This window comes from Botrytis deweyae (genome assembly GCF_014898535.1).
Source record: "Botrytis deweyae strain B1 chromosome Unknown BDEW_006, whole genome shotgun sequence".
NCBI lineage: Eukaryota > Fungi > Ascomycota > Leotiomycetes > Helotiales > Sclerotiniaceae > Botrytis > Botrytis deweyae.
Genome location: NW_024066213.1, coordinates 237,966 through 261,109, shown reverse-complemented (window position 1 = coordinate 261,109; position 23,144 = coordinate 237,966). Strand labels below are relative to the sequence as shown.

The window sequence follows — 23,144 nt, the reverse complement described above, 5'->3', positions numbered from 1 at the left end:
GCACTCATAACCTGCAATCATGTCGGGCCTCGTACCTTACCTAGGGGAGGTTTTCTCAAACGTCAACTATCGTCGTCCTGAATACAGAAACTCATACTCAAGTTCGGAAAAATCTTCAAGAGACTCCAGCATGGATCTATCTCGGACGCCCTCGAAAAGCTCTAGCAAACTATCTCAAGGCATTCCGGATGCCCTCACATTTGACAAAATTATCAATGGTGGAACATGCCCTGTAAGACCAAGCTCTATTATATTTCTATGGGCCATTCTCTTTTGACCATTTGCCGGAACAACAGACTCGATATGTTCCGGTCATGAGTGATTACAGCGCCTGTATCACTTACACTCAGTGCCTCATCACATTGCTGACCACTTATTTTTAGCCAATGACCGTGAGAGAATTTATGAACTATCTCGAGTTCATCGAGCATGCTCCAGAGAACCTTCAGTTCTTCCTCTGGTTTCGAGATTACACATCTCGTTTCGAAAATTCAAACCCATCCAATCCCTTCTCAACCCCACCCGCAACAGCCTCTTCAGAACGCCAGGTTTCTGGTTCATCTGAACATCACAATGATTCGGCGGTTGGCTTTGATGATGCTGCGGATGATAAGCGGCCAATGACTACCCGCACAATCAAAACCACAATAAATCCTCTGCCAGAGGTTACGGCTCCTTGGGAGACAGGTTTCGACAAAGAAGGGGGATCATTAATGGAGGTTCGACCAGCGGCACAAGATTCATACCGTTCGATTACCCAGCAAACATTCAGTCGTGCTGGTATTCAAATTCCAGGTAATTTAATGTAATCCTTTGCTCCGCAACTTGAAGCTTACCCCATGACCAGATATTAATCTACCCTATCGTGATGAGATTGATCGAATCATCGCCATATATATTGCAGATAATGGTTCTCGTCAACTTAATCTATCCTCACGTCAAAGAAATACTCTTCTTGGGCGTCTCTCAACCACAACTCATCCGTCTGCCTTCCAACCCATTGTCGAAACCGTTGAATCTAGCTTGAGACATCAGGCACACCCCAATTTTATCCGTTGGAGTATTTGCAATGGCAACAAACCACGTCAAGCGTTTGCTAAGGGTCTCGGTGTCGCTCTTATTATTTTTGGCTTCCTGTACGCAATTCTTACAACCCTCAGTAATATGTCCCGAGGATGGCGTGCATTTTCGGCATTGTTCTGGGTCCTGGGCATTTCTACACTGTATGCAGCATTCAGAGGGATGTGTGTTGTACTACATGGTCTTCATCATCGCCATCTTCGACCTTGGGAGTTATGGGAGTCTGAGGACTCTGCCATGTATCTGGACGATACATCTTGTAGCGGAAAGGACGAAGAGTATCCTTGGGTCAAGAAATACGAGAAGAGATTTGTTATTAGAAAAATCTTTGATCGAGAGGTTTGGGTACAGGAGCCGGCATTGAGACAGATACAAGATATAATTTTCCTGCAATCTTTGCTCATCGGTACCGGTGTGGCTGTCGTCTTGACGGTCATCTTCTTGGCCGTTCCAGGAGGTGGCCTTTTCTGAGCGGGATAGGGAGCAGAGCAACGATATACAAGAAATAATAGCAGTACAATGGGATGAATATATGAAACTGGGATGATGAGATGACTAGGTGATCTTGGCCGCTATGAAATTTGCTGGAGCTACGGGTTTCTGTTAATTTGTGTTTGGGTGAGATGAGGATCAGAGCTATTTGATACCTGTACTTTAATAAGTCTTTGGGAGACAAGATGGAACGGGAACTTTACTTTTCATGCAAGTATTTCTGCATATTATTCCAACATCGACTGCGAATATTCATTTTTATCAATGAAATTGGACTGAGATGTATTTGGTGATCCCAAGAATTCAGACGAATATCATCCCGTGTTCAATTCCAACTGTAGCATTCAAAATCTGAATGCCCATGGCTTTCCAGCCCTTGAAAATCAAACGAACGTTTGCAAATATCATTGGGAGATCAAGCAGTTTTTCGGGAGTTTGCAGCAGCAAACATGTATTTTTATCTTGCAAATGATGTTGCTTTCCAAAAACCAATGGGGTTATTTTTCGCTCCCGGATAAACACATCCCACTTCCCGCCGCCCTAAACTTTGACCGTCATTTTCAGCCCCTGAGATCAAGTAAGCCACCCCAAAATAACCACAATTATCAAAAGCAGCATTAAAGCACCCAAAAATCCTCCTACCCACCCTTGAACATACGATACCGAACCCGACGACATCTCCTCTTTACCCCATCAAATGAACCCAATTCCTCGTTCACAAGAGGAGATTACATGCACTTACCAGCCAATTCGAATTTCCGCAATTCCCGGACCCTCTCTCCCGCTGATTCCCGCTCGTCTGCACAGCGCCTTCCGCAGCCATACTTCTTCAGAAGAGAACATAGCGTGACCTGTCAATCGGAAAATAAGGTGTAGATCCTACGGGTCTTTGACGCACCTGGAAACAGACGTCAGATTCGACACGTGGATTGTGGGCCACGGTTCGCTTTAGGGCTGTTATCTTACAGTCAAAACAGACGCGGCACGGCCTGGTCTGGGAAGCATGGACGCGGATCTGCATGTTCGTTTAGATCAGCGTTCTGGAGATGGTCGAAATGGAAATTTCGATGCATCGATCTCTCACACCGCGAGGTCGGGAATCGACTCGAGATCAATTTCTTTTGCGTCGGATTCGCATTTCGTGAGTGGGGATGATAATGCCGGTTTTAGGGCATCAGGGCCGGATGTACGGATTTCGAATCAGGAACTGTCTTCCTCGCAGTCGTTCCGGAATTCCCATGATAGTCTGAGTCCTGATGCGAATCATCCAGATGTGGAGGGGGGAGATGATGATCAGAAGCAGGGACAGAAGAAAGTGAAAGCTCCAAGATTGTATCATAAGAAATCGAGGAATGGCTGTCAAAGATGTAAGGCAAGACGTGTCAAAGTATGTTTATCTTTTTTATCGATTGGCTTTTCATACGATTGAATATTGATGTTGGTCCTGTGCCAAGATATTGTAATCTTATGTTCGCTTGTACCTGAGTACTACTTGACTCGACATATGTACGACGGACGATTCAATGTTTTTAACGTTTTGATATTAATTGTCATATTACAATGTAATGTTTTGTTTTTCAATAAGATACAGAGATAGTTTTCTGCTCAAGAATTTTCTTTATCGTTCTTCCATCATAGGGTTACCTTTGCATGTACGTAACTGAAAGTCCATTTTTGTGCCTGGCGATGTCGATATACAAGCGTATTCACTAGATCTCTGCATCTGACTCATTCATTGCATATACTTTGCCATTGCGAGTCCTCGCTAATCAGAATGCAGTGCGATGAAACCAGGCCTATCTGTAATAATTGTATAAGGCATAGGTTAGGATGCGTCTATACAAAACCGCCGCCACCACCACCCCCAGCGGCATCATCACCCCAGACCATCAAATACAATTCCAGTAATCCATCTACACCAGAACACAACAGCATACACGCTCTAGCTGAAGATCTCAGTAGCGCATCAGTTTCACCCCAAGTAGACCTTTCAATACCACCAGCCCCAAGCCAAGCTTTCAGCGATGACCTTCCTGAGTCTAGTGCTCGTCGAATGCTTGAATTACGATTACTTCAAACTTACATAATCCACACATCGCCTACATTCCCCAGTTGCCATAACCCTGAGACCTTGAATCTGTGGTCTGTGGTGGTCCCAAAACTCGCTTTCGCATCCCCGAACCTTCTCTACGCCATGTTTGCCATCGCTTCTCTACATCTTCACGTGCTCTCACCAAACGATATGGAGATCCAACGAGCGCGCCAACATTACCTTTCCCTGGCATTACGACATCATCAAAAAGGGGTCGCGAGCTTGAATCCCAGCACTGCCGATGCAGTAATGTTTGCCTCGATTCTAATTCTCAACGACGCATTTTCCAGTTTACAGGTTCGTTGCATGAAACCATACACGCTGCCTACGCATTGGTTACAAATGGCCCGGGGAACCGCTTCTGTATTTGCCGTTGCACTAGGCCTAATAAGACATGATCCAAATGCCAAAGCAATGGCACTTTTACGCACCAAGCCCGCGCTCACCAAGCCAGAAGAACGGCTCAACCGCCCCGAGATCCACCCTCTCTTCAACGCAATCCTCACCTATCCCTCCCCTCACATCTCGATCTCTCCTCAAAATTACTCTGAGAATGGGGGCTATGACCCCTCAATCCCTCCTACGCATCTAACAGCCTACTTGCAAACCCTCTCCTACCTCTCCTCCATCCACCTCAACATCATGCAGCACGAACATCCCATGGCAACCGCCCGCCGCTTCACAGCCTTCGGACTGCAAGTCCCGAAGCTTTTTATAGATTTGGTGGAGGAGAGACAACCGCGTGCACTGGTAATTTTCGCATACTACTTTGCGATGGCAACGTGTTTGGTAGAGGGTGGGGGCCCAAGTGATAGTATCACTTTGCAGATGAAGAATGGGGAGGATTTGGACTTGGGAAAAACTTTCTGGTGGATGGGAGCGATGGTGCGGAGGGAGATTGGTGGGATTAGTGGAATTTTACCGGGCGGCTGGGAGGGGTTGATGAGTTGGCCGAGGAGGGTAGCGGGGTTGGAGTAGTGGGCTGAAAATGATTGGATTGAAGAGGAGCTTTGGGGAGCGTACGGTATTTGGATGTTTATAGTATATTAGGGAGGGGTTAGTGTTTTTGGCGTAAAAGTGTGAAGCGCGCACAGTACATATATTTATTTGGGTATCGGTAGGGAGGGATAGTTATTGACACCTGTAATTTTAGCATGTATCTCTTAAGACTCGTTTTGAGTATTATACCCTGTGGTAGCTAGTACAATCTTGGCTATACACACACGTACATAGCAATCCAATCCAGTATGAGTGAGGTATAACGTGGTTGGATCATCATGCACGTTGAAAATATCTCATGTCAGAATATCTCAAGTACGGTAGGAAAATCTCGCTTCTTGTATTATTGTCTGCTTTGTGATGCCAAATAAAGCTTTGTGGCTATTATCATTTTGACAGTGGTGTAAACTCTATGTAGCCTTTCACATCTCCTCGAGTCGATGTTCCAATGCACGGCATTCATGTCAGTCAGCAAATACAAAGTAACCACGGCTAAGTTCAGACATATTAGAATGGCATGTTCATAGTTTTGATCAACAAGAACGAGCTGGAGCTCCTTGAAAAAGGTGGTATTTATTTCGTTCCCTCATGATTCTTATTACATATCTTAGCCGTAACCCCTTTGACGACAACTCAATCCAGATCTGGCACAGGTAGATGATCCAACAACTTTACTTTCATTCCCAAATCCTTCAAAGCCTTCAAGGCATTCCGATCTCTCAACTGTTCCGTCTCTTCCTCACTCACTAAAACAAAATCATGTTTCAAAACTTTTGATCCTTCGGGAACTGAATACTTCTTCGCGATCTCAGCGGTTGCGGGTTCAAAATCCACGATCAGTGATTGTTTTACTCCGAATACTGCGTCTGATGATTCGTATGGATCGCCTCGGAGATATAATGCGCTATTTTCTTTATGTTAGTATGAAGCATCAAGTTGAATACTTCGTGTGGGAAAACAAACGTGATAAGATGATCCCAACCAGGCTTCTCAAACATAAAATGCATATGGGCCGGTCTCCACGGATGTCTCTTCAACAATTTCAAAAGCTGGCCTACAGGCCCATCATGCGGAATGGGATAGGGAACGGGCACGATGGCCTTGAACCAGAATTCTCCATTGGAATCACTTTTCATCACGCATCTTCCATCGGGTCCGTCTCGGATGTCGTGCTGCACATCATAGTGACCTGTGGAATCTGTCTCCCAGATGTCGATTTTGACATCTGGAATAGGGGTTCCCGAGACGTCTTTGATGGTGCAGAGAATGATGCAGGGGTCGCCTTGGGGATCGGAACACATTTTGTCGCCTGATGCCATTACTTCTGCATCGTGGGTGTGGAAGGGACCGAGGACGCTTCCTTCGGTTGAAGAGGCGGGTTTGGGATGGTCGATTGCGTCGACTAGGAGAGATAGTCCGAGGATATCTGATAGAAGGATAAATTCCTATTTGCTTCATTAATTGTATTCTCCCAACTGAAATGTAGGATGAAGATGATATACATACATGTCTAACATCGCTAGATATCTGACCAACCCTCACCAAGAAATCTAATGCAGCCATCCATTCTTTAGTACTCAAACGTGTTTCACGGGCAAAATCATGGAGATGTGTAACAAGTCTTTCCATAACATATGTGAGACGTTCATCGCTTCCTTGAGAATTTATTCGGACCGTGTTTTCGGTGATGTTGTCGATGGTAAGATCTTTCATGGGGGGAATGTTTATGTGTGAGGGATCCATGGTGATATAGATGTATTGAATGTTTATGTGTTGTAATGATGTGGTGATGTGATACTTATATGGGAGTGGAGTGAAGTATCTCGAACAGAGAGGGACTGAAGCTTTGAGTGCAGGATTGATGGGCTTCAAGTTATAAATCGTGTTTCCTATATAAAATGAAGTAATGATATTGAAACTACTCGAGTGTTGTAGGAATCATCTCCCTTCTTTATCTACCCAATATCTCTCAGCAAAAGCAATCATAAGCTCAAAATCATGGTTAACAAATCCTTTATAAGTAATTACAAACAAACACTAGCTAGCACTCACTTCCCTTTTCGTCCCACGCACCCCTCAAACGCGGCAATTATAATCGGACACATCCCCTCCCTCCCTTAGATCTTTCGGATCCCCACCACATACCGTGCTCAATTCCCTAGTGTTGCGGGGAGCTATCTAGAAATTCGATTTCAACCAACCAAACCCCTTCCTTTTCATGACTTCTACCCCACGCGAAAATTACTGCAAGTAATCTGGACCCTGACCTGACTGTCGTATCTTTTCCCGACGATAATTATATGAATCTGCATGATGTAGAGGATGATACATGATATCGAACATCGAAAACAGATATGATTGAGAGAAACGAACCATCGGGCGACGAAATCGCAAATGTGGTATTAAAACAATTTGATGAATTGCCCACGAAGAGAAAACCTTTGAATAGAGGAGAAGGGGTTAGGGAATGGGTACCTTTGAGTGGGATTGTTGCTTCTGGTAGGTGAACTTCTGAGGAAGGTTCTTATGTTGATTAGAAATCTGTTTATTGGAGATTTCTGATCAATGCGATGTTATATTAGTACGGTAAGGCTGATTCGAGGTAGGGGAGAATGGATTGACTTGTCTGGCTCTTGCGTGAGTTTTTAATGAAAATTTAATGGAACTTTTTCCTCAATCATTTATGCATGAAGATAAAGCCAATGAGAGGTTTGCAGGACGTGAAGTCACGTTTTGATTCAATCAAGAGCTTCATCTTCGATTGTATAGAGTATCATCATATCACTTGCTTCCTTTACCTTCATTCCTAACACCATCCCACTTCAGAACCGGCATGAAATGTCTTCCGCAATCCAAACTTTCCCACGCACAAGGTAACGTGCTCCACGACTGGCACGCCGAAATTCTCTGTCTCCGCACCCTCAACCATTTCCTCCTGCAAGAAATTCTCGCTCTCCTTTCTACCCCCTCAATCCCCTCTCAATACCTCCAACTACGCTCTCCCGAAACCATCACCCATGATTTCTTCCAACCCTTCGAACTAAAACCCCACATCAAACTCTACATGTACTGTTCCGAAGCGCCCTGCGGCGACGCAAGCATGGAACTCACAATGGCATCTCAAGACGATCCGACGCCTTGGGATTTACCACCTACAGGTACCTCTTCCTCAGACAACAAAGCCGAACTTCCAGGCCGAGCCAACTTCCAGCTTCTCGGACGCGTACGACGCAAACCATCGCGTCCAGACGCACCTCCCACCCTCTCAAAATCCTGTTCCGATAAATTAGCTACGTCTCAATACACATCTATTCTCTCCTCTCTCACCTCCCTCTTTATCTCTCCTCAAAACATGTATTTACATTCTCTCATCCTCCCAGAAACGCAATATAACGAAACAGGCTTTGTGCGGTGTTTCCAAACTCGTTTATCCACTCTACGAGATAAAGAGCAAGGAATAAGAGGGAGTGGATATCGATTTCACGAAATTGGTATCAAAACCACAGGGAAAGAATTTGTATATTCTCGACGATCAGAAACTCACAATGCGAAAACAGAATATGTAAGTAGCAATATATCCACCTCGTGGGTGCGTGGCGATGGGAAAACAGGCGGGGAAACGCTGGTAAATGGGGCCTTGCAGGGGAGAAAACAGTTTGATGTGAAAGGTGCTAGTAGGGTTTGTAGAAGAAGAGGATGGAAATTGGGACTCGAAGTTTTGGGCGCGATTACGGCAATGCAGATTGGCGGGAAGGAAATTGTGGAGATGATTGGCAGGGGCTTGGAGGTGGATGAATATAAGAATTTGAAGGAGAGTGATATATTGAGAGAGAGGAGGAGGGCGAAGGAAGAAGTGAGGGAGTGTTTGGGTGGATGGGTGAGGAATGAGGGGGATGATGGGTTTGGACTTGAGATATCAAAACATTAAAAACGATATATATATTGCAATTGAAGTTATCAGATCACCTATATGACTATCGTCTCGATATAAATATATTTACCTTCTTGATGTGTATTGAATTAATTCAAAATAGTACGTGAACTCCGCCTGGGTATATATACCATCATGTCCTGAAGTCCAAAGCCTTCAAACGCCCAACCAGTACGTGTTTTAATATTTCCTATTTCTCCCTTCAACGCAAATATGCCAAAACTTCTTGAAAACAATATCCATCCCATACGCCTGGAGAGAAGCCACAAGCCGAAGCATAGTAGAGTAATGAAACAAGTGCAACTCAAGTTTTAGAAAAGCTGCTCCACCGTATTCTCAGCATTGTAATCCTTAGTAGCTTCTCTCGTTTCTGCGTCCTCAATAATAGATGCCTCTTGTTTACTCAACCGGGCGAGTTCCTCCGTCAAAGTCTTGGTTGAATAGGCGTATTGTTCTGCATGGTTACCACGCCAGCCATAATGTTTGCATTTCTTGAGGGGCTTAATACACAGATTCTTTAGTTCGTCAGGTATATCTCCAGTATCCGGAATGACCTGACCAGGATATGGAGTAGTTTCACCAAGATGCTTTGTTTCCTCGGTACGAGGACCGAGAATACCAGTAGCGAGATAACCTTTGCCCTCTTCGCTTGCACACCAAGCACCAAACTCATACTCATTGAGAGCGAGACGATTGTCGTACCCGCAAATCTCCTTGGCCTCGACATCTGGATGTTCTTGTGCGATCTTAGCACGTCGGTTCATCATAATCAAAAGTTTCTGAGCCATTTTGAAACCTTCAATGCGTTGTTCAATCACTGTGCGTCCAGCCTTAATCTTGTTTATAGTAGATTCTTCTTCGGGAAGCAGATAGTTGAGACCTAGTGGTTGACTTGGGTCGTGTCCTTCAGGTATTGGCAACTTCGGCCTTGAACCAAGGGCATGGAAATCGGCTGCCGTCTTACATGAAGTCAACAACGCTCCAAATTCTTCCTCGTTCAATGCACCGCCTATAGTACGTTTTTTATTAGAGCGCAACTTTGCGGCAACAAATTCCCAAAAAGCAGTTGCGTGCTCGTCGCTACAATACTTGCTAGGTGGCTCGTCCATAACACGAGCAGCCTTCCGACATCCATCAACGTTATGGTATCTGCAAATTCGCTTCCATGTAGTGAATTCGGTTTCGGAGCTGCAATTTGGACAAATGAACCGATCGAGCAAATTTTTCGCGTCCTCGACATCAACATCGATGCATGAGCAATGGTACCAATCTTGGCAACCTCCATCACAAAATATCATCATGCGGTGATCATCAGGACCGCGACATATACAGTATTCACCACCATCGTTGCTACCATCATCGTCGGACGGGCCACTTCTTCCACCAGGAGTGGCGCTATTACGTTGCGATCTAGCATCTGTAGGGCCTGTGCAAATGTATTAATTAGTGTGTACAGGTGTCATGTTTGTATCTGCGCTAGTGGGAACTGTACCTTCGGGCTTGGCTGCTTTGGGTTGGAATTTTTTGAAAGGAGCGACGGTGCTCTTCTTCTTTAGCATCGGTCCCTTCTCCGACTTTATCTGTGAAGGTACAGGGCTGCTATGCTTAGGAGCAGATGGCCCCGGTGATCCTTGACTAGAGGATGGCAGCGCCTTTCGAGCACGACCTTCACTCTTGATTTGTTCGGAGATACTTAATGGTATTCTATCATTGAAGTTTGGCGTACCGTCTCTTGAGCTTGTAGATGGAGCTTTTGGCATTCGGGGCGGTGGCTTGGGCTTCGGCGTTCTTTTGGGAGGAGGTGCTATGCCAGCAGCCAAATCTGCCGCGGCCTCCGCTTCCTTCTCGTCCCTTTCCTTTAAGATTCTGAGTGCCAGTTGATAAGTTTCACCGGTCAGTCTAATCTTTCTGGATTCAGACGCATTCTTTTTGGCTCTGTTATAAAATCGAGAATCTGCGGCAACGTAGATCTTATTCCATCTATCATCATCTACACCGGGAGGTGTCGGCTTCGCCTCAGGATATTTATATCTGTAACCAGGAGCGTTGTTTGATATTTTGGATTTGCTAGCAGAAGGTTTAGGTTTGGGGGGTTCTGGAGCAGCCATCTGGGCTTCTGTTTGCTCCTCTGTTTGTTCTTCAACCAAATCTTCAACAACTGAAGCTTTATTTGAGGTTTCGACTGGTTCCTCAACTGGAACCATGCTTGAAGTTTCGGTATCCATTGACTATAAAACAAGTCAATTCAAGCAGGAACATTTGGTACAAATCTGAAGGTCAACACCGCGCAAGGCTCTACCAAGAGAGCTTGGGTATGAAGAAAAGAATGGCTTACCTCGACTTCACCAACAACCTGAGGCGTCTCGATACGAGAATCAACATCCATTGAATCCATGATTATCTGTCTTTGATGCCTTCTTTGGTCTATGATTAATGAATTCGACTTCAAACTGATAATTGAAGTAGGTATTGGAGCAATCGGTAAGATAAAATGCGATTCAAGGCTGACAAAGCTCGGACCATCTTCCATGGGGCTTATCAGCCTCGTCTATGATATCACATGGGATCTAGGAACCTTTTCCTGTGGTACGATGTTCAACAACAGAACCCAGACTTCATCTTCTCTCGATCACACTGAATGATTGTGCCATATATGATAGCATATATAAGCCTACAGGACTACAGTCGAGACAAGTGGTATACTACATCATATTCTTTAAACCCCACAAGGAAAGTGGTCAAATGAGCAAGCCATGATCAGATATTCCTTCGGATCATTTCCATCACGTTGACCTCTAAGTTCCTGGACTGACTGATAAAATACAGATTCGCTCATAGTGAAAGCTTCACTGGACGCTTCTCAGCTCCTGTTTCCTCTTTTTGAGGAGAAAGGTGGTGGATTCTGGGACGAAGGCTCATTGACAGAAAGTTCTCAGCTATATCCTTCATTGCCAGAACCAGCCCCATAACCAGACAGCTTCTTGGTTACAAACTATCAATCTCATTGCCAGTTGTTCTCAGTATATACATGCCTGGGCAATTTTTTTTACAAACAGTATCTATAGACCATTATCTTTACCTGCTTAGTAACTGGAACTCTGAGCCCGCTGCCGAAATAATGGTCCAAGATCCAAACACGAGAGCCAGCCATATTCACTTCTATCGTTCTGTCTATGGAAAGCGATCGTTCCATATATGAGAATCTTTACTGTCTCAAAATGAGTCAATGTACTGTCACAAATTTTTCTGCTTCGTTCAAAATTGTCTCGTATTGGACTACAGTAGGTTCTTTTCAAGCATCAAAGTTAAGAAATATCGGTACCCACAACAGTTCGTTGGAGGTATGAACTTGCTAGTAGCCCGAAATAGATCAATTTTTGGTTGTTTGATTGAGACATGTATCACAGGATGTAGCCTCGAGAAGTTGTTGATGCATAGTATTGTTGTTACTTGACAGCACATGCTCATTATTTAAGCGATTGAAGTTGGGTATCATTTTGAGCGGATAGCAGAGTCAATAATTGGGAAGTGAACGGGCGGTGACTGTTCATGCTTTTTCTCGTGTAGGTATAGATGTGGGAACCGCAAAATGTATGCGCCACCCTGATTATCCTCCTACAGACCATGAAAATAGTGATGGCACGCTGCCATCCACTTTAACCTTCACTCGCAGACGCCTATACAGTCGCTACAGTCTCCACAACAGAAATTCGATTATAATATCTCTTAGGCAGCTCATCTTGCACATTTTGCACATGCAAAGGGTAGAAGAGACGAGTTCAGAGAGATTCAAATCAAGCATGTCATTTAGTAAGCCTTTCTTCGACCAAATTATCACTCTCCGCATTGTGATTGACAGCCCAAAAGAAGCCTGCTTGGGTTGTTGAGACCACGTCCATTTACCCGGCGGAAATATATGTACGAAACACGTAGGTACTGGCAACTTTATATTATCAACATCAAACGACCACCTGCATCAACATACGTGTAAATTAGCTGCATGCTCCGGAAACGGTTTAAACTAAAGCCGTGATTTGTGGTCTGCAGATCCCAATACTCACGCCGATCCGTAATGGAGACAGAGGGGCCATTAAATGAATATGGAAGGAATGTTGGGGACGAGAGGGGAAGGATGGTTTGAAGATCTAGAAAGGGAAAGAGTCTCTTCGCTCGATCAAGGAGTTGGAGTGTGCGTGCATTGAGGAAGGAGATCGAGGGTCAGTTTAATTACCAGTTTCACACAGCACCACTTACAAATATCTGATGAAGAAAAGGCTGGCCTTTTACAGTGTACCTCGAACGGTTCTTAGTCTCAAGCGTTATGATTGCCCTGTGCATCAAGATTGACAGCTTGAATCTAGAATTCTCAGAGACGCGCATTGTCTCCGCGGACACACTTATGACTCAATCAACAAAGCTTGATATATTGCAATATTAATTGCGCCGTTTCAATCTACATCGTCACCTTTATGAGCCCCCTCCAGAATATTTTATTTCTAGGGAGCAGACGATCTCCACCCAGTTTCTTTCTAGTCTAGTTACTTTTATTCTTCCATCTTATGGCCGTAGTCGTTACCTCAGTTGTTGCTAATAATGCTCAGCATAATGGTTGTGTACTTTTACACTTTGAGCGATTGCTGCACTTTAACACGTTTGTTCTGTCGCAGGTCATCGTGGTCATCCTCAACGCTGAACACATCTCGCATTATCTTTGGTCTAGATTGACTGTCATTTGCTCCTTTGGGATTTTCGACCCCACTAAATGAAATCATGCAGCTTGGAACAGAGCTCGTCAAACATCGGTTCACTAATTAAGCATTCTGGCTTGTGTTCGAATTGGATTTCCACAAAGTACACTAAGTCAGAAAACCGCAATAGACTGTGAATGTTGATCAGATTTGCTCGTTGTCAACCTTTCAAGCCCTCAATTAGTGAATCGAGCAATAAATTTTGATGTATTACTTAGACATCCTAGACATGTCATATATGAAGCTAGGGGTACCGGCGTCGATCATCATGATTATGAGAAGCGAAGCTCAAAAATTGCCTGCTTTGGCTCGCAACAGATCTAATCAACATCCTCTATCTTAGATCAATTGGTATCACCTGCCATCATGAATTTTTGATTCGTTGACGTAAATACTTTCCATTGCCTGAAGAGCCAAGGTTTTCTGTCGTATTACTACTCGATGACAAAAAGCATGCGGCAAACCTCGGCAAAATCTTTCCTCTTAGTAGCGGCATAAGATCAGGAACAAGAATTATCGACACCTCTAGACAGGATAATACCATGCTGGCGATTTAAATAATGTCGAATTGAACCAATTGTATATTAAATCTAACTACTCTGCTTTACTCCGTACAGCGAGATTGAAGGGGAATTATCACATCTAGATCGCCCAACGCGATCTTACTTACATGGCAATCACCCGGTGAGCCGACTTTCTGAGCTGTCCGCCACCATGGACAAGGTATTTTGCTTCATCACGATTCACAAAAATGTCAACAAGGATGGCTCCGTGGTATCAGAATGATTCAGAAAGGAGGAAGATTCTCGAAGAGGAAGCCTTGAAACTCACAAAATTGCAGGATATGACGTATACCCCTGGTCAACATTTACATAGAATTCGCATTCGATCTCAATACCCATTCGTTCCCACATCATCTCCAATTATTGGGCAATCATAAAACCCAAGAAAACAATTTTCCAGAAAACTCCCGGAGATTCGTTCCTAGTACATGATTATATCCTCAATTAAGGATACCGTATTCACCAACCAGGGCATCCGAGACATTTTTCCCAAAAAAGCATATCATCTCATCTCGGTAAGGGCTACCGTGATCTTCTTCGACAAATGCACATCCTCCGGAGCATTTCACTCGTCATTTGGGAATGATGTGGCTGGGGGAGATAGGTGCTGAAAAAGAAGCTTGGGTAGATTTCAGTACCTGGGACATGTCAAAACATCGTACGATGAATCGCGGATAATGTCTCGACTTAGAAACTCGTTTATCATATGTTGTGTTGCATTTGAAGGAGTGGAATCACTGGAATGTTGGGGTATTAGGCGGGATTCGAGGGTGCGCGTGGGGGCCGGTATGATGTATATTGCCATCGTTTTGTTTGGGCCATTGGAGGAAGTATTCGGGTGAGTTAAAGTGTCGGGGAAATTGAGGTATCTCGGAATGTTAATGGGCCACGGTTAACCCGATGTCTTTTGCTTTTGCACAATTTGGAAATTTATCATTTGATAGCACATGTATGTTATACGTAGCAACGAGGTATCCCGGATTATTGCCAGTGCATGATGAGAGCATGGGATGAAAAATGGAGCCAGGACCCAGATCGATTGCGAACTTAATTTTACCCGCAAAAACCAGGGTTAAGCATCTACGGAATTTAGAAAATTGACAGGATACCGGGTCCTCCTCTTTTTCCCATGTCCATTGATTCATAAATCTTCACCGTTTTGCGTGCAGGACGCTTGTTGGCGAGTCAGTGCCCAGAAGTGCTGGCAGATCTTAGACCTCTGTGCGGGTTCTGAAACATATATCGCCAGAACGACAGGTAAACGTCCGTTAGACACCAGTAGTGTGGTGGGTTCTAATAGCGGTGACTTGATTCACGTTAAAAATGTTTGCAGAGGTAGTTGCCGTCACTAGAGCGAGATACTAGTTAGTATCTTAATTCTCCCCAATATACCATAAACAAATTTCCGCAAGCACAAGTCTATACTACGCATAGTTAAGGAATAAGATCCATCTTAATGCTCCATTTGGTAGTACCTGAACATCAATTAATATCGACATATTATCCCAAGAAGAAAACAAACCTAATCCCCGAAGCTTATCCCTCACCCATTAAAAAATTCCACGTGGTGAAATTAGTGTTTCCGTTCTTCTCCCGCGATGCTTGCAAACACGTCGAATTGTTTTGGGAAGTACTTCCTGGACTTTTAATTTATGTTGATATTTGATATCATCAAAGAGGGAATACAATATTAAAGTTTGGGCATGTACTCCGTGCGTGTATTGATCAATTCAGACACGTTGTAGGGCTTAGATGAGTGTCAATGTGCTTGGCGGGTGGTTTGACCCCTTATATCCCCACCCATAGTACCTTTTCAATAACGTCTAAAGCTCCTAGGTATCAATATATTAAGCATTTTATTCGATTTGTCAACAATAATTGGCATTGTCGAAGGGTTAAACATCTTCTAGAGTACAGAAGATAGAATCGATAAATATATTGCGTGGCCTATCAAATCTCCGATGGATGTCAATATTGAAGAAAGTTCCAATGCATTCCCCTTCTGGGACCGAGAGATTTGGATCATGCTGGGACCGGGAATGAATCATGAATTGGGCTATATCTGAGAGCTGTTATTGCCGATATAGAGGCACGATTCCTGTATTCGGGTATGGGACCAGAGATGAAGATTACGGGGCGTCGATGGAGAGAATCTTAAACGTCGATTATCAGTGCCATTGTGTGGATAAGCAGCATGGCTTGACACGACCTTGACACGACCTCAGTGGGGACAGTTCGCGAAGGGTAGCTTGTCTGTCGCTCTAAGCGATGTGTTTGAGGGATGTGATGTGCAATGGCACATACTTGTCTTAACTCTTCAGTAATAAAACCCCGACAGGTATACAGGGCTCGTGGCAAGGGATCAGGCGGATAGGAGTTAAAAAGTAAATCAAAGTGTTATGTGAAAGTGGATCGCGGGGGATTCCTTGAATTGAGAGGGTGGGTAGTGGATTCAGAGCGTTGGTGATGAAGTTTAGCTGTGTGTGACGGTTTGGCATCTCGCTGTAGTGTGTTTATAGCGTCTGGAGGCTTTGGAATGGAAAGGACAGGCCTTGTTGTTGTAAGTCTTTTTCTTTGCGTTAGAGCTCCGAGGCCACTCGCAAGTAAGTGTTATTGGGTTCCCGGAAACGGCGGGAATTTCTGAATTTCGAACACACTTCGTTGTATACTCCCGCTTGCATACTTCCTGCACTGTGGAGCGAATACGCAAAATGGAGCAAATGCTACTCTGGGTCCCGGATCTTGAATTTACAAGCCCACAGGTAGGTATCTGCTATTGGCAAACCCTGAATATGCACTTTTCGGGATTTAGATTTCGTCACTCTCAAGTTATTAATCAGGCACACTGTAAAATAGAGTTAATGTCCAAGTCAGGCTTGTAGCTCGGCTGTTCACTCAAGTGACCAAAGTTAGAACCTGATTTGCTTCCCAGGTTCCCCTCACATGCGCCGAAACTCTTTTACCGCACTATTGAACTTTGATATGTACGGTCAAGGACTAATGTCAATCTCTGAATCAGAAATCCTCTAAATCGTAGATCATCGTCTAGAGTACGTATCTGTCAATCTTATTAGTGTTAACTTACTTTTCCCGCGAAGTCCCCGGTCGCGGATGATTCGATCCATAATGGTTCTCAATGCACAATGACCAGTCTGACATTCGGACAGTGTAAATAACTTTACCAGACATGTTTCTCTAACTCCATACATCACTACTATAGTTGACAGGTAGAAATACGAAGGGAAATTGAAGCACAGTGGCAAGAAAATCACAGAGAAGTGGGTAAATGATTTCCGCAACGGCGCAAGTTGATTGCCAGTGATGGCCATAGCCACCGTTGATAGTGGGCGGACGGTCCCAGGATGCAGTAGATCGGATCTTCTTGCACTTTGGGTCATTGAGGTCTACTGTGGATTCAAGTCTAGGTTCTTTCGTTCAAATGCCGTCGTAAGTTGTAAGTTGTAACGTTTCTTGCAAAGGTGGAAGAGTGGGGAGTGTGATGCTCCTTTTTCTTTTTATCATTTGAATTTTTTTCATGTAGAGAGGATGGGGAGTGGATCTTATGAAAGCTACTCTCGAGACATCTGTGATAGACTTGAGCGCCAGACGCTGCGCACAGGATGTATGATAGTATCCTGTAGAAATTTGAATCTTGAAAGTCTTTGTCTAGTAGCTGTGGTTGAAACAGATTTGTAAATCCAAAGATTATGGTGCGAAACAATGACAGTCTGTAACACTTTCTATGAATAAAGATTTGACTCAACGCGAAAAGCTCTGGAAGTTCAAGATGAAGGAGAGATATTTCTTTGTCCTTTTCAGGTAATGCTTTTGAATTGATTCAATTACTTTTACACTATCATCTATCTATTCTCTAGAGAATGGTGATGTATTTCCAAGCACCTCTTTATGAAGTTCTCCGCCTTCCTATTCCTTTCTCTTTCCAGAGCAACCTCGAGACCTTGCGATCTCTTCGTCTCAACCTTGTCTTTACATTCAAATCCGTTCTCTCGTAACCTCAGAGGAACTAATAGCCATTAACGCCCATGTAAATGCGGACCGCAGATATTATCCAGCCTCCAGTGTTTCTAAACGCCCTTCGTAAATATACAAATCCTCCCAAGAATAAGAAACATAGACCAAAAGGGCGGGTATCGTGATTAAGGAAAGCCATCCCACACAATACCCAGATAGTTATACATTATTGACAAGTGAAAAAAAAGACCATCGGTCATCGCCGCTCAACCCCTTTAGAGAGCACTCAGACCATTGAGCCGCTTTCAAAACTGTGGCAACCTCGCTCGTGTCTCTTCATGTTACTCCTGACGCTGAAGGCTTTCCCACAGTTTTGATGTGGACACTTGAAGGGTTTCTCGCCAGTGTGTGAGTGGCTGTGAATTCGGAGACTCGATGGTCTTGAGAAAGCCTTGTTGCAAGTCTGGCAGATATATCTATCTTGTGACTGAGGAAACGAGGCTGCTGACGAAGGGGAGATATAATGATGGTGTTGCCATGGATTAGCACCGGATGATGGAGTCAGGGTCACAGACACTGGCATCATTGGTGGAGGGAATTGCTGTAGACGAATTAGTTACACTACTTCTTGTGTCTTGATGATAATGAATGAACATACCTGTGGAAGTGGTCTTTGATAGTACAGCCCAGAAACTTGGGGAGATTGTGTTTGTATTGGGCTCGGGTAGTAAGAGCTTAAAGATTGGGCGCCAGGAGACATAGTGTATGATCCGTTGAAAGGCGAATGACCATATTGCATTGAAGACACTGGCATTGAAACTCTTCGAGTAACAGTTTGGAGTGGTTGGCGTTGTGCATGAGGCTCCATATTGTTGATGGCCGAGACTTGAGAAGGATTAAAATAATAATTTGGTGCGGGGACTACTGAATATGATGAACTAGATGCTTGAGACGGTGATTGTCTGCCGTCGAAGCCGCCGTCAGATTGCATTGGAGGTGTGGGTGGAAGAGCACCTCGAGAGCTCATTGCTGAGGAAGGACCGTACTGATGTCCAGACTCTGGTCTATAATCTTCCTTGAAAGCTGCTGAGGGACAAAATCAATTATTTGAAACACAGGAGAAGATCTGAGAGCACTGACCTTGTTGTGGCGATGACTGCTGCTGAGCTTGCTCTGTAGGACTCGATCCATCGGCCAAACCCAATAGACTTGAAATGGATGGTAGGGAACACTTTGATGTTTCGTCGACGGGTGGTGAAGGTGGTGGTTGAGGGGCGTTAACATATGTGTAGGAGGAGTGTTGAGCCATGGGATGGACTGTGTAGGGATTTGAAACCATCGATGAGGCCATTGCTTCTGGTGTGTTATTATAGTGAGAAAAATGTTGTTGTTGATGATTTCTTCGCTCGTGAACAAGACTAGAGAGATTCATAACCCTATATGAAGCGGATCAAGATCGAAGATGTCTGACGCCGGATATTGTAAAGTTCGAAAAGAAGTTGATGAGTAGGTGAATGCAAGAGATCGATGTAAGTTAATTAGATGATTACTTTGAGGGTTTTCGTATGTTTCACTGGGGCCGGTGTTTATATGAAGTGATTGAACCTATTCCTTTCAAGATACGCCTGCGAATATACGGCTTTTGAAGGACGAGAGGGATCGATAGATATTTAATATCAGATCTCCCGAGGGCAATGGGTGTGGGCGATCAGCGCGAATCCACCAAAGAGATCCTGGTAGGATACCAGAGTAACACTTGCTGTCACAAATTGGGTGTGGGTCTACCTTCCGGGACTGTGACTTCAGATGCCCCAAACTTGGCACAAATAATAATACTCGATGGATGGGATGATCCGGACGACAGTCTGGCTTCATATTGGTCTACGGGATTTCGCCGCCTTTTGGTATTGCTCGACCGGTACTGCGTGCTCGATGTGGACGTGCAGGCACTGCAGTGGATGAATTTTCAGGATTGTCCAGGGTGGGTCCAGGGGGTCTCATGCCTGCAATGACCGTTACTTTCGTTATGCACCCGCAAGTGGAGGGGATTGGAGGGGATTGGCTAGGGTAAAGATGCTTGTTTAATGCAGACAGGCATGCCTCGGAGCATAACCCAATTTAGATGTCGTGGATCCTTCTTTCGACATAATTTTTCAGGTTTTGAAGGGTGACCCTGCCTGTCACTTCAACATGTTTGGGATTAGGTTTTTTGGCGACTTGCTAAGAAAAAGATATGAGACGAGGTGACGCGCAAACGGTGATTCCAAGTTAGGATCTGCTAGTATCAACCCTACTTTCAGTGCTCTATCGGCAAATTAGCACAGCAATGCTCTGTTGGAAATTGGAGATTCTTAAGCCTTGAAAGATTAACATTAGAAGGGTTGACGATGAATTATAGTGGAGTTCCAGGGTATGACTTGAGCCTTCAAAGTTCTGACAGCTCTAGCTACAACACACCCTCGAGGCACCTAAGGCCTACCTAAGTATCAACATGCAGATTTGTTGATAAATATGTACAGTACCCTCTGTGATATAACATAGCACAGTATGGGTTATTCTGGCAACTACCGTGGCAATAACTCGGGCGATGGATCAATTTCGTGTTCTGTATTTCCTTAGGTTATGCAGGTGTAGTTGTATATGCATGCTAGCTTTTAAACTTCGCAATCTACCTCTACAAACTCTCAAAGTTCCCCAACTCGCCGGAAGGTACAATCGTCGTGACAAGTGGAAATTATGCCATCTATAACTCAGAAGAGTCTGTTCGCGGAATTTGCTACAGTTGAAGGATCAAGTGAATCGCCGGTGCACTGTTGATACTTTGACACAATCCGTCTTTCTTGGGACGAATAAGCGTTGCAACTAACCAGTCAAAATGCAAGTCAGTTTGGAGTAAATTGGACGAGTTTCTGGGAAAGCGGCCTTCACAGCATTCCCCTTGCTCTCTACGAGTAGCAGCACCCTTACATTTGTTCCAGCGATCGCCCACTGCCTGTCTCTGCCGGTGCTCGCTTGGAGGATGGAGGGGTCCGTGATAAAGGTTGGGATGAATGATATGATACAGGGTTTCCCCTCCGCTCAATTGAATGGAGACGAGTCTAACATTTGATTGAATACCCATGATATCGTCAAAACCCTCTAAACAGCGAAGTTGCCTGTCGAGGCTTGAAGAAATATAATGTTGTGGCCAGCGCAGTGAGATTATCTTTTGTTACACGACTTGACAAAGTGCCGGTAGAGAAATGATCTGAATGTTACGGAATTCTGGGGGTTACCATCCCACTGTATAGTTCCTGCAATGCTGATGATATTCTCGAGGATATTCTGGCCATGGATGGCCTACCGGCTTACGAATAGAGTTTCATCCCTGTGATGAATGTCTATCAGCAATGGGGAACGTTGTTTCTTTATCCGCCGAAAGAGTGATCGTCGCTATTTTACTTTAGACGTTGCAGGTCATATTATGATGTTTTCTTCTTCTTACAATATGTTGAATGTAGATAAGAGGCATCCAAATTTGAAGCTCTAATTCATAAAACATACTGTATGCTTTGGTGGACCTGGAGAAGAATTTAACACGGTTGCAGCATGATATGATGACGATAAAATCTTTCAATGGCGAGACCAACCTGATTGATTGTTCATTAACAGAATGTGATGTGTTGTTCGTGTTCTATCGGTAGGTTACTGTCTAATTTCATTTTAAGGGCCTTAAGCTATCATCTTATGATTTTAGAGACATTCTAGAATGTTACCCGTGCCGTCTGAAGCCCATCTCGAATCTCTGCCACCCTCTGTGGGACTTTAATGCTCCTGTCAATGAACGATAATCACTCTTTGCCCACACTTTTCCCACGCTTTTCCCACTACTACGGCCCGTGTTAACCATGTTTTTCTTTCTGTATTAGAACCTAACATGTATCGTGCCGTTAGATCATGATCATCCCGGCGCAAGGGATACGGGATTTTGCTTGAGGAGAATGAGATGTGTTGACGGTTCCAATCTTGATTTAATCTTTTTAGGTAGGGATCCTTTTTGTGCAAAATAAATCGAAAAATATATTAATTGGTACAAAAGTGCTTTCGTATGAATATAAACAAATTTCGGTCTTGAAGCTTCATTGGGAATTAGACAAATATATGTTTCAAGGAGCTGAATATTTTGGGCTGAATGATCTAGGTTCATCAATCTAGGTACATATCTAGGTTCATGAGGATCATTGAGCATCCTAATCTTTTGGGTATGATTCGAAAATTGGGTCAATTTGATGAATTATTGATTCATGTATCGACGAGTGGTTTTTTAATTAATCATTATGCCAACGACTAATGAGTGTGTAGTGAGAGACATTGTAATCCGTATCAAAACTGTTATTTTGGGTTTTGTATCCAAAACCCAACTTCGGAGTCGGAGTGGTACAAATATCGTAAGAAGATGAAGGGGCTTCGCGAAAATATTCCACATATCATCCACTACTGTACGCCGACTCACCGAGATTCTTGTGGCACTGTACAGTGCACACTCGACTGTAACACCTTTTTCTCGTCACCACATTAAACCCAGTCGTTACCTTATACCCTCGAAAGCTCATTCCTACCAATCTTCTAAGTTCTTACCCAGCAGCGCTATATTCCTAGGCACACTACCCAAACACGAGGCTCGATTGTATCCACAGCCAGCATATTGGGTTCAGTCGATTCGGATACCCCTGCTTTGCCATCATCTGGCTTGTTCCCCATTATTCTATCAGTAGGCCAGTAGGGGTCGAGATGGAGCTAAAGCTGAAAAGCGCCGTGATGATCGCTCTTGCTTCGGATAATGCAGATCTTAGTACACACACCATCGGTGGAAGGTTGGAAGTATCTTCGTATCTGACACGCTGTATGGGCCGTTAAAGACGAGACACAAAATACATGGTAACCTTCTAAAGATTCTTCCATATCCAATTACTCAGCTGTAGTGTGACCGCATCTTATTCACCATGCACCATTTTTTGCAAGCACGACACCATTGAGGAACGCCGTATTAAGGTACTGGAAAGCAGAGAACAGCCAGCATCTATTTGTTGCTTTCTTATGTTTGTATGTTCGCCTAGGGAACACTGCTGCGCTAAAGTGCGACCATAACGCCGCGAAGCCCCTTCATTACCCCCTCCCGGAGAAGAAACCTGGAGTAGTCTAGCAACTGCGGAGGCTGGAAAATAAAAGCATAGCCTGTCATACGGGTATAAAATGAATTCCCAGTAAAATACAATCAATATGATCAG

The 23,144-nt window shown here is 44.2% G+C and overlaps 7 protein-coding genes across 7 annotated transcripts; 4 read left to right on the top strand and 3 right to left on the bottom strand.

Moving 5' to 3' along the window:
- Positions 1-19: 19 nt before the first annotated feature.
- Positions 20-1,551, top strand: EAE98_003286 (uncharacterized protein; the record flags this gene model as incomplete). The annotated part of the gene is made up of 3 exons (XM_038950906.1): positions 20-232; positions 384-795; positions 848-1,551. 3 exons carry the CDS (start codon positions 20-22, stop codon positions 1,549-1,551), a joined length of 1,329 nt encoding a protein of 442 aa, XP_038812370.1.
- Positions 1,552-2,217: 666 nt separating this feature from the next.
- On the top strand, positions 2,218-4,852 carry EAE98_003285 (uncharacterized protein). The gene is made up of 2 exons (XM_038950905.1): positions 2,218-2,959; positions 3,353-4,852. The coding sequence occupies exons 1-2, from the start codon at positions 2,576-2,578 to the stop codon at positions 4,640-4,642; spliced, it is 1,674 nt and encodes a 557-aa protein (XP_038812369.1). The 5' UTR covers positions 2,218-2,575; the 3' UTR covers positions 4,643-4,852.
- A 444-nt stretch (positions 4,853-5,296) lies between these two features.
- Positions 5,297-6,406, bottom strand: EAE98_003284 (uncharacterized protein; the record flags this gene model as incomplete). Its single annotated transcript, XM_038950904.1, has 3 exons — positions 5,297-5,567; positions 5,627-6,108; positions 6,170-6,406. The coding sequence occupies 3 exons, from the start codon at positions 6,404-6,406 to the stop codon at positions 5,297-5,299; spliced, it is 990 nt and encodes a 329-aa protein (XP_038812368.1).
- Positions 6,407-7,017: 611 nt separating this feature from the next.
- On the top strand, positions 7,018-8,591 carry EAE98_003283 (uncharacterized protein; the record flags this gene model as incomplete). The annotated part of the gene is made up of 3 exons (XM_038950903.1): positions 7,018-7,162; positions 7,270-7,300; positions 7,490-8,591. 3 exons carry the CDS (start codon positions 7,018-7,020, stop codon positions 8,589-8,591), a joined length of 1,278 nt encoding a protein of 425 aa, XP_038812367.1.
- Positions 8,592-8,649: 58 nt separating this feature from the next.
- On the bottom strand, positions 8,650-10,989 carry EAE98_003282 (uncharacterized protein; the record flags this gene model as incomplete). Its single annotated transcript, XM_038950902.1, has 3 exons — positions 8,650-10,020; positions 10,087-10,822; positions 10,930-10,989. 3 exons carry the CDS (start codon positions 10,987-10,989, stop codon positions 8,906-8,908), a joined length of 1,911 nt encoding a protein of 636 aa, XP_038812366.1. The 3' UTR covers positions 8,650-8,905.
- A 3,104-nt stretch (positions 10,990-14,093) lies between these two features.
- On the top strand, positions 14,094-14,282 carry EAE98_003281 (uncharacterized protein; the record flags this gene model as incomplete). The annotated part of the gene is made up of 1 exon (XM_038950901.1): positions 14,094-14,282. One exon carries the CDS (start codon positions 14,094-14,096, stop codon positions 14,280-14,282), a length of 189 nt encoding a protein of 62 aa, XP_038812365.1.
- Positions 14,283-17,717: 3,435 nt separating this feature from the next.
- On the bottom strand, positions 17,718-19,555 carry EAE98_003280 (uncharacterized protein). The gene is made up of 3 exons (XM_038950900.1): positions 19,018-19,555; positions 18,536-18,963; positions 17,718-18,478 (listed from the first exon to the last, which is right to left on the bottom strand). Exons 1-3 carry the CDS (start codon positions 19,307-19,309, stop codon positions 18,164-18,166), a joined length of 1,035 nt encoding a protein of 344 aa, XP_038812364.1. The 5' UTR covers positions 19,310-19,555; the 3' UTR covers positions 17,718-18,163.
- Between the last annotated feature and the right edge of the window lie 3,589 nt (positions 19,556-23,144).